A 17225-nucleotide genomic window follows, 5' to 3' on the forward strand; every position below is an offset into this window, starting at 1 on the left:
CCTTTATGACCTGCCATGCCTACTTATATCAAAAGGTGCAGGCTATCTGCTGGAACCTCATATAATGAAGGCTATATCAGGGGGCAGAGCCTTTTCTTACAAAGCCCCACAGTTATAGAATAGTCTTCCAACTAGTGTTCGGGGCTCAGACACAGTCTCAGTGTTTAAGTCTAGGCTGAAAACATATTTTTTTAGTGGAAAATAGTGGAAATTATGTCCAGATTTTTGTGTGATTCCCAGATCATCATTATAAATAACTGCAGTGCCTCCTCCTCTGTCAGTCCAATGAGGCTGATGTATCTAGATGTATCCAGGAGGACTAGCTTCATTTAATGCTGTATATAAATTTGATCAAACCAAATAAGTGTTAAGCAGGGTACATTAAACTCCTAATCAGTAATAATTTCATTAACAACAAGCACTTTAGATGCAAGAGATCTAATATTTAACAGTCCTAGCTTTAGACCAAAGGTGCTAGCTCTACATTCAGTATGATTTTAATTTTGTTAATTAGACTATTATATAAACTCTCTGAGTATTTCTACATTTTTGTATAGCTCAGGGAATAGACACAGTCTTAATATAGTGAAACTAGAGTGACAAGCCAAGGCCGCTTGTAGACAGTCAGTTCAGCCTGTTTGTCTGCTCCCTGGCCTTGGCTCTGGATTGCCACAGATTAATCAGGCCTGTTGTGAGACTATGGGCTATGCTGCAAGAAATGAGAGTAGCACCCTTCCAAGTGGGATGTATATTCCAAGATGGCGGCGCGCGTGGTTGCAGCGGCTCACGGCTGTCCTTTTCAGTGCCCTTTTTTTTTGTATTTCTTTCTTGCTTGTTTGTGCACCATCAGTTCTGCGAACATCCAGTACACCCGCCAGACACATTTGGCCATCGGTGACCAACACCAGATATCTGTTTCAAGCGACTTTCACTACACGCATAACATCCCAGATGACATAGCAAGACCGCCAGGCTCTCCGTGGATTGTTATCGGGTCTAGGAGGCGGCGCAAATGGAGGAGGGAGAGGAAGCAGAAGTGGGGCCGCAGGTCCAGTGCTATGCTAATGCTAAGAAAACATAGAAACAAACAAAAGGAACTCGCACACCTATTTGCCGATGTAATAATGTACTTTTATTACATATTAAAACAACAAAAAAGTGCTACCCAAGTGAAAAGTGCAAACATTAAAAATAAAGACACACCCATATATAGACAAGGCCATGTACACAGAAGACAGGTAGTAGGCCTACAACCAAACTTGAATACAGGTTAGGGTGCATGGATAAAGACATCCTATCATCAGTACCGTTCCTGTTATGATTTAACTAATGGCATAATTTATAGTCATGATACATGTCATAAGGAAAGAAAATAATAATAATTAAAAAAAAGAAAAACATCGGACAATAAGCATAAGACTAAGTATACAAACTATTCATAGAAAACAAGTCAAGTCAAAATCATCATTCAATCCATTCGGTTGCAATGTTTTTAAATAAAAAAATCCATCTGGCCTCACATCTCAGTAAAAACTGGCTAGTACAGCTACTACGACGATTGGGGAGAACTCTATCAATGCCAACAAACTTAAGATCATTAGCCAAATGTTTAGCTTCATTGAAGTGTCTTGCAACTGGCGATTTGGAGTCACACTTTTTTGTTGTTTTAATATGTAATAAAAGTACATTATTACATCAGCAAATAGGTGTGCGAGTTCCTTTTGTTTGTTTCTAGTTATTCTATTGGAACTTACGCACCCACCAGGTATCAAATTTAAAGGCGCGGTACCTCCATTGGAAAGCAAGGCTAAGAAAACAACCACATAAGCCACCTCTACCAAGCCTGTATCTCTCCAATGCCAGATCCCTGGTGCATAAAACGGATGACTTGGAATTACAACTCGCTGGAAATCGCTATGTTCGTGACTGCTGTGTTTTAATTATCACCGAAACCTGGTTTCATCCGGAAATACCTGATGCTAGCTTGCAGCTAGCAGGTCGCACTCTGCTCTGCTGGGACAGGACTGAGGACTCCGGTAAGAGCGGAGGGGCTCTGTATTTACATGCATGATAATTGGTGTAACAACGGAACAATTATTGACAAACACTGTTCCCCAGACCTCGAGTACATGTCTGTAAGATGCCGGCCTTTTTTTCTACCGAGAGAGCTAACTGTAGTGATTGTCATAGCTGTGTATATTCCACCCGACGCCTGTGTAAACACAGCACTCTCTCTCCTGCTGAACACCGTAAACGAACAGCAGCAAGCCCACCCTGACGGTGTTCACAGAATCGCAGGAGACTTTAATAAGGCCAACTTGAAGACTGTACTGTCGAAGTTTTACCAACATGTTAAGTGTTCCACTAGAGGGGAGAACACTCTGTATCATGTTTACTCCAACATCAAGCATGCATACAGAGCCATACCCCTCCCCCACCTTGGCCAGTCAGACCATCTTTCCCTCCTGCTCTCCCCAGCCTACACCCCCCTCAGATGCAGAGCCAGGCCCACCACAAGGACTATCACAACCTGGCCTGACAATGCACTCTCCAAACTACAGGACTGCTTTAAACGGACAGACTGGGACTTATTTGAACACCAGGAGCTGGAGATATACACAGGAGCGGTGCTGGACTATATCAAGGTCTGCATCGGGAATGTGACGGTGGATAAAAACAGCCGGGTTTTCCCAAACCAGAAACCCTGGATGACCAGCCAGGTCCGCTCACTCCTCAGGGCTCGCGACGCTGCCTTCAGGTCAGGTGACAGAGCTCTGTACAGAGCCACTCGAGCTGATCTGAAAAGAGGAATAAATAAAGCCAAAGTGGACCATGGGCTGCGTATAGAGTCCCACCTGTCCAGCAACAACACACGGGAGGTGTGGCGGGGCATACAAGACATCACAAACTTCAGAGACTGTGATGCATCAACAGGATACTGGAGTGCGCCGCTGGCAGAGGAGCTAAATTGCTTCTTTGCTCGCTTTGAAACATCTCAGCAGCACTCATCTGCTCCACCCCACCAACACACAGTTCCTACACCACTCCATTCACTGTACAGGAGCATGATGTCAGACGGGTGCTCCTGGCAGTGAACCCCAAGAAAGCTGCCGGCCCAGATGGTGTACCTGGTAAGGTGCTCAGAGCATGCGCCCACCAGCTCGCCCCTACCTTCACCAGGATCTTTAACCTCTCCCTGGCTCAGGCAGTCATCCCGCCCTGCCTAAAATCAGCAACAATAATCCCAGTGCCAAAGAAGTCTCCTGTCACCAGCCTGAATGATTACCGTCCTGTGGCCCTCACCCCGGTAATCATGAAGTGCTTCGAGAGACTAGTTCTTCAGCACATCAAGGACCACCTCCCCCCAGACTTCGACCCCTACCAGCTTGCATATTGCGCAAACAGATCCACAGAGGACGCCATCGCCATAGCTCTCCACTCTGCGCTGAACCACCTGGAGCAGCAGCAGAACTACATCCGCATACTCTTTGTGGATTACAGTTCAGCTTTTAACACAATAATCCCGGACATCCTTATCAGTAAACTGGACACTCTCGGCCTCCCCCCTCTCACATGTGCCTGGATAAAGGACTTTCTTATCAACTGGCCCCAGACTGTGAGACTTGGCCCCCACTTCTCCTCCACCCGCACATTGAGCACCAGCTCTCCACAGGGCTGTGTGCTGAGCCCCCTCCTGTACTGCCTCTACACCCACGACTGTAGTTCGACCCACAACAACAACCTTATCATCAAGTTTGCTGACGACACCACAGTGGTCGGACTCATCTCAAAGGGAGATGAGGCAGCCTACAGAGAGGAGGTCCTGAAGTTGGCAGCCTGGTGTTCAGAGAATAACCTCGCTCTGAACACCAAGAAAACCAAAGAGCTCATCGTTGACTTCAGGAAGCACAGCACTGACCTAGCCCCCCTTTACATCAACAACAAGTATGTGAAGAGGGTCCACACCTTCCGGTTTCTTGGCGTCCTCATCTCCGCCAACGTCTCCTGGTCAGAGAACATTACAGTAGTCATTAAGAAGGCTCAGCAGTGGCTACACTTCCTGAGAGTCCTCAGGAAGCACAACCTGAACTCCAACCTGCTGCTGACCTTCTACCGCTCATCCATTGAGACCCTGCTGACGTACTGTATCACAGTATGGTACGGCAGCTGCACTGCTGCAGACAGGGAGAGGCTCCAGAGAGTAGTAAAGGCAGCACAGAAGATCATCGGCTGCCCTCTCCCCTCCCTGATGGACATTTACACCTCCCACTGCCTTAGCAGAGCTAAGAACATTATCAAGGACAGCTCCCACCCTGGCTTTGATCTGTTTGACCTGTTGCCCTCAGGGAGGCACTACAGGTGCATCAGGACAAAAACAAATAGATTCAAAAACAGCTTCTTTCCAAAAGCCATAACCACCCTGAACTCGAATATGCTCTGACTTTATAGTCTAAACCCCTGTGCAATACTTCATAATGTGCAATACTTTATTTTATAATGTAACTCTCTTCATGCAATAATTTATAATGTGCAGTACTTTATAATATGACTCTCTCTGTGCAATACTTTATAACATGCAATACCTCACTCTAGGGCTGCGTGGTATACACGGTATGACGGTAGAAATGATATAAATTTGGCCACGGTAGAGATTTGTGCTCTGCCGTCATACCGTCGATGACATCATCGCACCTGCCTCTGTGTGAAAATGGCCACAAGCACAGGAACAGTAGAGAAGGAGGAGCTAGTTAAAAAAAACGGTGCTACATCCGTGATTTGGATGTGGTTCGGGTTTAAAAAGTCGGATGTTGAGCAGAAAAATGTCATCTGCAAAGTGTGTTGTGTAACTGAGACCGCCAACAAAGGTAACATGAGCAATTTATTTCACCATTTGAAATCAAAACATGCGCTCGAGTATGCAGAGAGCCAGAGGCTGCGCTCGGCTCAAACACCGGCTCAGTCTACGAACACGGGAGGAAAGAAAAAAGTTTCCCCCGCGTCCCAACATCCTTATGACAGAAAGAGCACGCGGTGGAATGACATAACAAGAGCCATCACAACACACTTGTGCAAAGACATGGTCCCTTTCCAAACGGTGGAGCGCAGTGGGTTTAAACACATGATTAAAACCCTTAGTGCCCCTTCAGAGAGGGCATTTAGCACTGGTGGCAACATTGTCACATGCCACCGGTCTGCATTAAAGCCAGAGACTGTGGACAAGCTTGTGTTTCTGGCTAACAACCTATAAAAGAGAATGGGAACTTGGGAAGCAAGTGAACTGGAGTAAACACTAAAGTTCAGTGTTGCAACTTGTGATTTTAATTTGAAATATGCTGCTTTTTGTTATTGTTGTTTTTTTACTGAAAAGATGCTAAGTGTACTGTAAGTGTTTCTCTCTTAATATATTGTTCAGTCAGTGACACTTTTGCACAACAGAGAAAACAAAATAAAAGTCTGTTCTGTGTACTTGAAGTAGTTATTTAGAATTGTATTTTTGTGTTCTTTAAGATGTGGAAAATTTGTTTGGTAACTTTTGCACTATTTTGGATTAGAGAAGAAAACCTTATTGTTGGCAACCAAAGTTCAGTGTTTGTGTTTGCAGCTTGATTGTAATTTGAAATATGAAACCAAATGTTCAGTGACAGTTTTTGCACAAGAGAACAAAAGCCTGTTCTGTCTGTGTACTTGAAGTAGTGTTATTAGAATAACTTTATTTTTTGTGTTCTTTAAGATGTGGAAAATTTAATGTTTGGTGTCTTTTGCACTATTTTGGATTACAGAACCTTTTCACTGTTTTTGCCATTTGCCTGATAGAAAACCTCTCTTACTTGAAGTACTGTTTACAATATCCACTTTATTTTTGTAAGAATTTTGTACTTCTAAGGTGCTATCCTTACTTCTGTTGTTCTTCTGCACAATAAATGCTCAAAAAATTACATTATATCTTTGCTTTTTTGTTGTTGTTTAAATCAATTTAGCTTTGCTAAGGGACTACAAAGCCCATTCAGAAACACTTCCATAAGTTTTACACCGCTACATTTATACCGCGATATATACCGTTACCGTGAATAGATTCAATTTATACCGTGATATGAATTTTGGGTCATACCGCCCAGCCCTACCTCACTCCATAATGTGAAACACAACACATATGCCTCAGGACTGTGCACCTTACACCCTCACCTTTTTTTTTTCTTTTTTTTCTACACGCTGTTTGCACTGTTATTGGAGTTGCTTTTAATCTCATTGTACATGGGTATAGTGACAATAAAGGCATTCTATTATATTCTATTGTCCCACCCTAACAGGCCAGGCTTGCCCTCAAAACTACTACAATTATCTATAAAGCCACACTGTTTTCTGATTACCACCTGGACATCCAGCTGTTCAGCAACAACCTGCTTTAAGCTACATTGCCACCATGCATTGGGATGGGGCCAGAGCATATTACAGGATCATACATTGCCTTTGCTAATTTAAATACCTTTACAAAGTTATTCTTAGTAATCTCTGACTGATAAAGGCATATCATTAGCTCCTACATAAATAACTATCTTTGAAAACCTATGCTTGCCAAAGACCCTAAGATTACCTGCCATGTCCAACACCCTGGCTCCTGATATACATCTTAGCTGCTGCTGCCACTAAAGGCCTAGCTAATTTCATGTGCCAAGAGAAAGAATCTCCTATAACTGGAGTTTGTGGGCTCAGTGGGTGCTTAACTGAGGAGAGCAAACCTTTTAGATATGTGCAGCGGAGAGTTTTAGTGCTCCTGTGGGTGAGCCTTAGCATTAGCTTTGGCTCTGCGATTATGCTGCTGAGTCAACACCCATTCACCCTGCTGTGAGAGTACTAATGCTAAAGTTGGGGGATTGCTGACTCCACTTAAGGCATCCAGAATTTCCCCGAAAGAAACTATGCTACTCTCACTCTAACGGTCACTCAAGTCTGGATGCATACCTCTAATACCGCAATCTTTTCTGTCAGAGCTAATTAATATACACATCACAAATAAAGCTATTACTATTGATGGAGAAAGAATGCCTAAATATCTTGCACTGTGCAATGTTTGCCACAATGAATGATTAACGTACTTTAGTCAAAGATTTATTGATATTTAAGACAGATCTGATGTGGATGTCCTCTATTTGCAGCTTCCAGGTGTGGAGCTAGCTAATTAGCATGTCAACACTGTTCATAGAGTTTATTTACTATTATGAGAACTTGAAATTACTCAGCTGCAAATCTGTGCTGAGTCGCTGCCCACTCAGTATGACAGAATGTAGTAGCTACCTTCATCATGTCATCTGCCATGAAGAATGTTTTTGCACAGTCTGTTACATATGACCCCAATTCCAAAAAAGTTAGGACGCTGTGTAAACTAAATAAAAATAGAATGCAATAATTTGCAAATCATGGAAGCCCTATATTTCATTGAAAATAGTACAAAGACAATATATCAAATGTTGAAACTGAGAAAGTTTATTGTTTTTTGAAAAATATATGCTCATTCTGAATTTGATGTCAGCAACATGTTTCAGAAAAGCTGGGACAGGGACATGTTTACCACTGTGTTGCATCACCTCTACTTTTCACAACACTCTGTAAACATTTGGGAACTGAGGAGACCAATTGCAATAGTTTTGAAAGAGAAATCTTGTCCAATTCTTGCCTGATATACAATTTCAGTTGCTCTACAGTTCGAGGTCTCCTTTGTCATATTTTGTGCTTCATAATGCACCAAATGTTTTCAATGGGAGTCAGGTCTGGACTGCAGACAGGCCAATTTAGCACCTGGATTCTTTTACTATGGGGCCATGCAGTTTTAATATGTGCAGAAAGCATTTTGGCATTGTCTTGCTGAAGAAGGCCTTCCCTGAAAAATATTTTGTCTAGATGGCAGCAGATTGCTCTGAAATGTGATCCCTTCCCAGATGTACAAGCTACCAATGTCATGTACACTAATGCACCCTCATACCATCACAGATGCTGGCTTTTGAACTGTGCACTGATAACAAGCTGGATGGTCCTGCTCCTTTTTAGCCTGGAGGATGTGGCGTCCATGATTTCTAAAAAGAATTTCTACTTTTGATTCTTCAGACCTCAGGACAATTATGATGGACTTTGCCTCAGTCTATCATAATAGAGCTTGGGCCCAGAGAAGGTAAACATGAATATTATGAAAATTATAAAATATAATGAATATTATAAAATATTATAATATTCTATGGTTTTAACTTGCATTTTTGGATGTAGTAATGAACTGTTTTCAAAGATGATGGTTTTCTGAAGTGTCCCATACAGTGATTTCCACTACAGACACATGTCTGCTTTGAATGCAGTGTCTCCTCAGGGCCTGAAGATCACAGGCATCCAGTGTCAGTTTTCAGCCTTGTCTCTTGCATACAGAGATTTCTCCAGATTGTCTGAATCTTGTAATGACATTATGTACTACAGATGATGTGATCCCCAATTTTTTTGCAATTTTACATTGAGGAACGTTATTCTGAAATTGTTGCACTGTTTGCCCACACAGTCTTTCACAGAGTGGTGAACCCCTCCCCATCTTTACTTCTGAGAGACTCAGCCTCTCTGGGATGCTCTTTTTATTCCCAATCATGTTACTGACCTGTTGCCAATTAACCAAATTAATTTTTTTTAGCATTACACAACTTTTTCAGTCTTTTGTTGCCCCGTCCCAACTTTTCTGAAATGTGTTGCTGGCATCAAATTCAAAATGAGCATATATTTTTCAATAAAAAATTTTCTCAGTTTCAACATTTGATATGTTGTCTTTATACTAGCCATCCATCCATTATCTGTAGCTGCTTATCCTGTACAGGGTCGCAGGCAAGCTGGAGCCTATCCCAGCTGACTATGGGCAAAAGGCAGGGTACACCCTGGACAAGTTGCCAGGTCATCACAGGGCTGACACATACAACCATTCACACCTACAGTTAATTTAGAGCCATCAATTAGCCTAACCTGCATGTCTTTGGACTGTGGGGCACCCAGAGGAAACCCACGCAGACACAGGGAGAACATGCAAACTCCAAACAGAAAGGCCCTCATCAGCCACTGGACCTTCCTGCTGTGAGGCAACAGTGCTAACCACTTCACCACCGTGCCATGCTTGTCTTTGTCCTATTTTCAATGAAATATAGGGTTTCCATGATTTGCAAATTCTCGTTCTGTTTTTATTTACAGTTTATACAGCATCCCAACATTTTTGGAATTGGGGTTGTAATTCTTTTTGGGATCATTTTGTAGAGTGTGACAAGAAACAATCATAAATGACTGCTAAACTGCCCTGCGTAAAACTGGTCACATGCTAGCTTGCATCTCCTCTGCTGACACTATAGACTTCAAAGATTTCCAGTCCGAGGTTAAAATTAGCTTCCAAAGAAAGTAAGGGAAGCAGCAGTGCACACAGCAGGTTTCTTAATATCAACAATGCTGGCACAGTGAAGACACAGAAGATGAAATGAAGCAGCTCAACTCAGCTAAACCTTTTAAAGCACAACAAACCCCATATCGGGTCCAATAGAATGTACTGCTACTGACTTCTGGTAAAAAGTTCAAAAAATGCTATTTTGGTATTTTTTTTAGTAATATTTCTCAAAGATGAGACCTCAATGCTATGAAAACACTCTAACTGTATTTTGTCCAAACAATGTTTGTTTGGTAATAATTTTTATATTTTTGTTTTTAAAAAAGTCATATAAATATAAGGGACAGTCAAAATGAAATCTGCTCGCTCCAGATTGTGTACTACAGATTATCAAAAACATCTAGAATATTCTACTTCTCGAGAGGTTTTCAATGGTGTCTGAAACAAACACAAGTTTTGTTTCACTGAGCAGCCATGTTCACATGTAAAGGCAAGCAATTCCCAGAGCTTTCTCAATCTTGCACGTTTTATGCACGACAACCCGTGCAACATCATTTACCTATTTTTTCAGTTTTTTAATTTATTTTTCCAAATCAAAATGTCTAAGAATCACCAGAAAATAAAGGACACCACATTGGGAGCCCTGGAAAAGATTTGTCAGAGAAATGATGTCAAAATACATGATTCTTCTGATAGCACTGACACTGACTATGGCAGCACTGTCAAACCACAGCATTCAGTGCATACCCCAGGAACATTCCTTTGTATACAGTTTTTTTCATGCTGCTATTCTGTTTTTGAATGTTTGAATTTACTTTTGTTTCAGAATTGTTATTTTACTACAGACATTGCATTAAACGTACATCTCATTATCTCTAGCCACTTTATCCTGTTCTACAGGGTCGCAGGCAAGCTGGAGCCTATCCCAGCTGACTATGGGCAAAAGGCGGGGTACACCCTGGACAAGTCACCAGGTCATCACAGGGCTGACACATAGACACAGACAACCATTCACACTCACAGTCAATTTAGAGTCACCAGTTAACCTAACCTACATGTCTTTGGACTGTGGGGGAAACTGGAGCACCCGGAGGAAACCCATGTGGACACAGGGAGAACATGCAAACTCTGCACAGAAAGGCCCTCACCAGCCACGGGGCTCGAACCCGGACCTTCTTGCTGTGAGGCGACAGTGCTAAACACTACACCACCATGCCGCAGATATTTTTATGTTTTACACATTGCTATTTTTATTTTGTTTGTTTTCCATTTGCAGATACATTTATTGAAAATACTATTTATAAAAATACATTGTGTTTTATATTTTTATAAATTGTTTTTATTGATTTTGAATGGTAGAATGGTAGACATCAGTAGTATTTTATAGTCAGATTCCCTTTTAACAGTTTAAAAAAAAACATTTGACACACTTTGGGTATCCAAGTTGGCAAATGGAGTGTTCGCCTGGTTCTATACTTACTATCACCTTTGTAGTATCTATGTACTTCTATTTGGTATTTCTATGTTTTTTGTCCAGTCAAAGAGTTGCTGAATGAAAAAGTGGCATATTTGTGCATGGGACCATTGCTATCATGGTGTTATCCACTGTCTAATCTAGAATATACTCCAGGCATGGATTAAAAAAAAAAATTCTCATTTGGTTTATCACAGTTTACTCAAGCATAGTAACAGTCACAATGATACTCATCTCATTATCTCTAGCCGCTTTATCCTTCTACAGGGTCACAGGCAAGCTGGAGCCTATCCCAGCTGACTACGGGCGAAAGGCAGGGTACACCCTGAACAAGTCGCCAGGTCATCACAGGGCCGACACATACAACCATTCATACTCACATTCACACCTACGGTCAATTTAGAGTCACCAGTTAACCTAACCTGCATGTCTTTGGACTGTGGGGGAAAACGGAGCACCTGGAGGAAACCCACACAGACAACAAGCAAATTCCACACAGAAAGGCCCTCATCAGCCACAGGACTCGAACCCGGACCTTCTTGCTGTGAGGCGACAGCGCTAACCACTACACCACCGTGCCACCCCACAATGATACTGACAATGGAAATATTTTCTCTGATGCCTTATGTATCCACAGAGACTGCAATTATATATATTGACCTGAGAATTCTGGAACTATTCTTGATTAATTTGGGGTATGTCTGTCTAGGCAAGCCACAGCTCCCAGCACCCAAGGTGTATCTGTATTGGATTTACCACAGATATTTTACCACAGATATTGTACCACGGGCGGCACGGTGGTGTAGTGGTTAGCGCTGTCGCCTCACAGCAAGAAGGTCCTGGGTTCGAGCCCCGGGGCCGGCGAGGGCCTTTCTGTGCGGAGTTTGCATGTCCTCCCCGTGTCCGCGTGGGTTTCCTCCGGGTGCTCCGGTTTCCCCCACAGTCCAAAGACATGCAGGTTAGGTTAACTGGTGACTCTAAATTGACCGTAGGTGTGAATGTGAGTGTGAATGGTTGTCTGCGTCTATGTGTCAGCCCTGTGATGACCTGGCGACTTGTCCAGGGTGTACCCCGCCTTTCGCCCGTAGTCAGCTGGGATAGGCTCCAGCTTGCCTGCGACCCTGTAGAAGGATAAAGCGGCTAGAGATAATGAGATGATGAGATATTGTACCACATCTACATTACACTTACTAATAGAAATACATTGTCTTTAAAAAATAAATGTCTGGCATCATTTTTTTTAAAAAAAAAAGCATTTATTCATTCTTATCATGTCACCAGCCAATTAACATATCAACAGTATATAAGGATGATTATACTCCAGTATATGAAGAAAATTTTGATTGCACAGTTTATAAACATGCACAAATAACTTGCAGGGTGAATCTTAGAATCTATTAGACCACTAAGCACATAGTATTGACCGACAAAGCAACAAGCACTAATATGCACTTTTTCTAAATTAAGACAATAGCAATGCCCCTTATCTAAAAAACTTATACTAGATCTTATAATCTTATAATCATAAATCTTATGATTCAGATATATGCAATCTTTGCGGATATGGTTGATTATTATTACTACTTGTTTAAAAAGATTTACTTTCTGTATCTGGTACAGATATGTACACTAATCTTCTAGAGTCATCCTACAGAATAGAAAATACACTTCACAGTTGAAGAAATTGCAAGAAAATTCTAAACATGATGACAGTCAGGGTCCTGATGGTCAAAGTTCTGCTGTTCCTCTTCAAATGCTGGGTTCATATAACTGTGATCCATTCTGATGCTGTATTGCTCTTCAGCAGCTGATGTAATGGGGGGAAAAGCATTCTATGTCATATACCTCAGTATGCTGTCAATATTTCAGCATTATTATTCTCTTAATGGAAATGCTCCCAAGACCAGCAAAGACATTAACATGGTCATATTGTTTTGGGATATTTATAATTTACTAAACTGTGATAGAAATTGAATGTTTTCCTACTTAATTACATTTTCAAGAAAGAAAAATATCATACTTTTTACTCCTTATATTTTTATTTAGATCTTTAATTTTTATTTATTTATTTATTTATTTATTTTTAACAAATCTCAAAGGTCTCTTCTTCTGGCATCCAGCCAGTAGTGGTATGATATACATCAGTTGAATCTGTGTGCATCTGAAGGTGAATAAGTCTCACGGTGTAGTTGCTTTAAAATGAAAACATTCAATACTAGCAACTTTTTTACTTTTCTTGTGTAAATATACTGCTGGACACTTCATGTTTTAATTGAGTACAATTCTCACACATAATCTATACTTTCACTTAAGTATAATATTTCTTTTTCCACCCTGGTCTTACCAGATGAGTCAGCATTTTTTTTTTTAAAACAGTAAACAGGTAAACATATCGTATGTTGTTAATTTATACCACATTATTTTAAGAAAGGTAGGGCAAAGGGCTATGTGAAATTACACATCATGAGTAGAAACATATTTTAATCCACTTACATTCAGCAGTCTGGGTGTTTAAGCTTAGCCTGGCTTCTCCTTGTTGCTCTGGAGATGTGACCACTCCTGGTGCGTTGACCATTAAATCTGACACAGAGCTTGTATAAAACCTGACATGTGCTGGTTGTATGGGGGATTCCTGACCAGGTTTTACAACACCCTTAAAAAAAAATAAGAACACCACTTGACACTCATTAAATTGATGATTGTGCTGAGCTATCTTAAATGTCTCAAAAATGATAAGGTAAGTAATGTATGACCTCTGTGAAACTTCAAGCAAGATTACTGAATGTTATGATATGTAATGTTAAAAATTCTTGAACTTATAAAGAGAGCAAGTAGTCAGGAATAATATTACAATTTCCACAAAGAAACTGTAGTCAAAAATGAACTAGAAGGTTTTTTTTATTTATTTATCAGTCTTGCAATTACTTTCAACCCTTAAAATAACAGCTTATCATTTCATAACTCATCTTAAAGTAGCTACTATCAATTATTTGGTAATGACAGTAAACTTAGTTTATAGTAATGAGATACGTAAGCCTGGACCTGTCAATGGACCCTGGGATTTAAAATGGTTAAACTAACATTGTATAAATGGAACTTACCTCTTCTATCAGGATGTCATATTTACACATTGGACAGGTGTGGTGTTCCAGTAACCATGGTTCAATACATGTTTTGTGGAAAATATGGCTTGCAAGGGAATAAAAGGCCATAGTTAAATTGTGAACAGATCTCATAAAGCTGGCATAACCACATAATAATTTTATAGAACACCCATAGCCTTATTGAACTCTGCTCATTGTGTAACACAATAAGGGTTGTGACATATGTGGCCCATTACAGAAATTAAGGCAATACTGTTCCAGGAACAGTTTATATATTAACCACAATAGCCCATAAAATATAACTTACAGATGCCTGTATTAACCATTTTAATTCATAAGTTATACCCTTTTCACATATAGTTCCCACTTTCTCAGCTTATAATTTGCTCAAATTGTATGATACTTAAAGAAAGCAGCAAACTATCCAGGCTCATAATTTGCTTTAAAGAGGACAATGGACTCAAATTTTGAAAATCAAAATTGGCAGAATTTGTTGTATGTATGTTAATGTTACAAACCTAGAGTTTCAATAAAACATACACTGAAGATAACTAATGTTGTAGTTCTTGTTTATTTCATGAGCCAAAAATACGCCCATCATAACTAATTGAACAGGACAGATGTACATCTTTGTACGAAATCGCTGAACTAACCCCATTTAACTAAATCATTGTACTAACCCCATTTCCACAAAAGTTGGGATATTTTCCAAAATCCAATAGAAACAAAAATCTGTGGTTTGTTCATTCATGTGAACCTTTATTCAACCAACAAAAGTACAAAGAAAAGATTTTCTATAATTTTACTGACCAACTTAATTCCATTTTGCAAATATAAATGAAGTTAGAATTTGATGCCTGCAACACATTCAAAAAAGATTGGGACAGAGGCATTATTACCATTGTATTACATCACTGTTCCTTTCATACACTTTTTAATTGTATGGGAACTGAGGATACGAATTGTTTCAGTTTTGCAATTGGAATTTTTGTCCATTCTTGCTTGATACAAGACTTCAGCTGCTCAACAGTCTGTAGTTATCATTGTATGATTCTCCTCTTTATGATGCACCATACATTCTCAATAGGCAACAGATCTGGACTGGAGGCAGGCCAGTCAAGTACACACACTCTTTTGGCCCTTTTCCACTACCCTTTTTCAGCTCACTTCAGCTCGCTTCAGCTCACTTCAGCCCGACACGGCTCGCGTTTCGACTACCAAAAACCAGCACGACTCAGCTCGCTTCAGCCCTGCTTAGCCCCTAAAACTCGCACCGTTTTGGAGTGGGGCTGAAGCGAGCCAAACCGTGCCAAGTGAGGCTGGGGGCATGAGCAGACACTCCCCTGTGCACTGATTGGTGAGGAGGAGTGTCCTCACATGCCCACACACGCCCCGCGAGCACGCTGGGATCTGTAAACACCGCAAACCCGGAAGAAGAATAATTACGAATTACGAGAATTTCTGAAGCCTTATGCGCCTCGCCTCATCTATACGCTCTTGCCAGTATCTGTCCGCGTTGTCGGTGATAACAAGCCACAGCACCAAGACCAGCAACACTAACGACTCCATGTTTATTGTTTACTATTCGGGTTGTGAGACTACCGCTTAAAAGCTCACTGATGTCACTGTTTGCGCTGCTTAACGACATCACCTGACGTCCACCCACTTTCGCTAACTCCACCCAATGTGTCCACCCACTTCCAGCCAGCATGGTTCAGCGCGGTTGTAGTCGAAATGCAACTCCAACAGCCCCGCTCAGCCCGACTCAGCACGGCACGGCTCGGCTCAGCCCGACTCAGCCGCGTTTGTAGTGGAAAAGCGGCATTTGTCTAAGAAGCCATGCTGTTGTTGCCCAAGAAGAATGAGGCCTGGCATTGTCCTTCTGAAGTAAGAATGGACTTCCCAGGAAGAGACATTGCCTAGATGAATATGTCTCTCAAAAATCCCAATATATGCTTCCAAGTCAATGGTACCTTCACACACATGCAACTCACCCATGCCATGGTGATGCACCCAATTACCATCACAGATGCTGGCTTTTGCACCTTTCTCTGATAACAAACTGGATAGACTGTTCACCTTTGGCACCCAGAACTCAACATTCAGTTTTCCCAAAAACAAGCTGAAATGTGGACTCATCTGACCACAGCACATGTTTCCACTGCTTTTTGGTCCATCTGAGATGAGTTTGGGCCCAGAGAATCTGCATTTCTGAATTGAATTGATGAATGGCTTCCTCCTTGCTTAATACAATTTCAGGGTGCATTTCTGGATGCAGCTGTGGACTCTGTTAATTGACAATGGTTTTCTGAAGTGCTCTCAAGCCCATGTAGCTATATTTGTAACATTAGCATGACTGTTTCTCAGGCAGTGCCACATGAGGGCTTGAAGGTCACGCACATTCAGCAGTGGTTTCCGACCTTGCCCTTTATGCACTGAGATGTCTCCAAATTCCCTGAATCTTTTAACAATATTATATCCTGTTGATTTAAAAAAACCTAAAATCTCTGTAATCTTGCACTGAGAAATTTTCTTTTTGAATTAATGAACTATTCTTTCACGAATTTTGGCACAAAGGGGTGAGGCATGACCCATCCTTGCTTGCACAGTCTGAGCCTTTGGTGCATGCTCCTTTTATACCCAATCATGTTACCAATTAACCTGGTTATTGTGGAATCTTCCAAAATGGTGTTCTTTGAATATCCAATAAGTAAATCTGTTTATACGTATTTACAAAATACAATTAAGTTGGTCAGTAAAACTATTGAAAGTGTTTTCTTTGTACTTTTGTCAATTAAATAAAGTCCATCTCAGATGGACTGAAAGACAGTGGAAATGTGTGCTGTGGCCAGATAAGTCCACATTTCAGCTTATTTTCGGGAAAATTGGATGTCTCCGTTCTCTGTGCCAAAGATGAATGTGACCATCCAGTTTGTTTTCAGAGAAAGGTGCAAAAGCTAGATCTGTGATTGTATGGGGGTGCATCAGTGCCCATGGCATGGGTGAGTTGCAGGTGTGTGAAGGTACCATTGACACAGAGGCATATACTGTATTGGGATTTTAGAGAGACATATGTTGCCATCAAGGCGATGTCTTTTCCCGGGAAGTCCATGCTTATTTCAGCAGGACAATGTGAGGCCTCATTCTGCATGGGCTACAACAGAGTGCATGTGCTTGACTTGCCTGCCACTGGTCCAGATCTGTCTCCTATTAAGAATGTATGGCATATCATGAAGAGGAGAATCAGACAATGGTG

At 41.2% G+C, this 17225-nt stretch overlaps 1 protein-coding gene across 1 annotated transcript in view; it reads right to left on the reverse strand.

Moving 5' to 3' along the window:
• Positions 1–12518: 12518 nt before the first annotated feature.
• LOC132890601 (RING finger protein 148) overlaps positions 12519–17225 on the reverse strand; it is a 68088-nt gene continuing 63381 nt past the window's right edge. The window contains exons 5-7 of the mRNA XM_060927622.1: positions 13967–14054; positions 13359–13518; positions 12519–12672 (exon numbers count right to left, since the gene is read on the reverse strand). Coding sequence (XP_060783605.1) covers positions 12563–12672; positions 13359–13518; positions 13967–14054 — 358 coding nt within the window. The 3' untranslated portion in view covers positions 12519–12562. The remainder of the gene's footprint in view (positions 12673–13358; positions 13519–13966; positions 14055–17225) is intronic.

This window comes from Neoarius graeffei, chromosome 8 (genome assembly GCF_027579695.1).
Source record: "Neoarius graeffei isolate fNeoGra1 chromosome 8, fNeoGra1.pri, whole genome shotgun sequence".
In the NCBI taxonomy this organism is placed as follows: domain Eukaryota; kingdom Metazoa; phylum Chordata; class Actinopteri; order Siluriformes; family Ariidae; genus Neoarius; species Neoarius graeffei.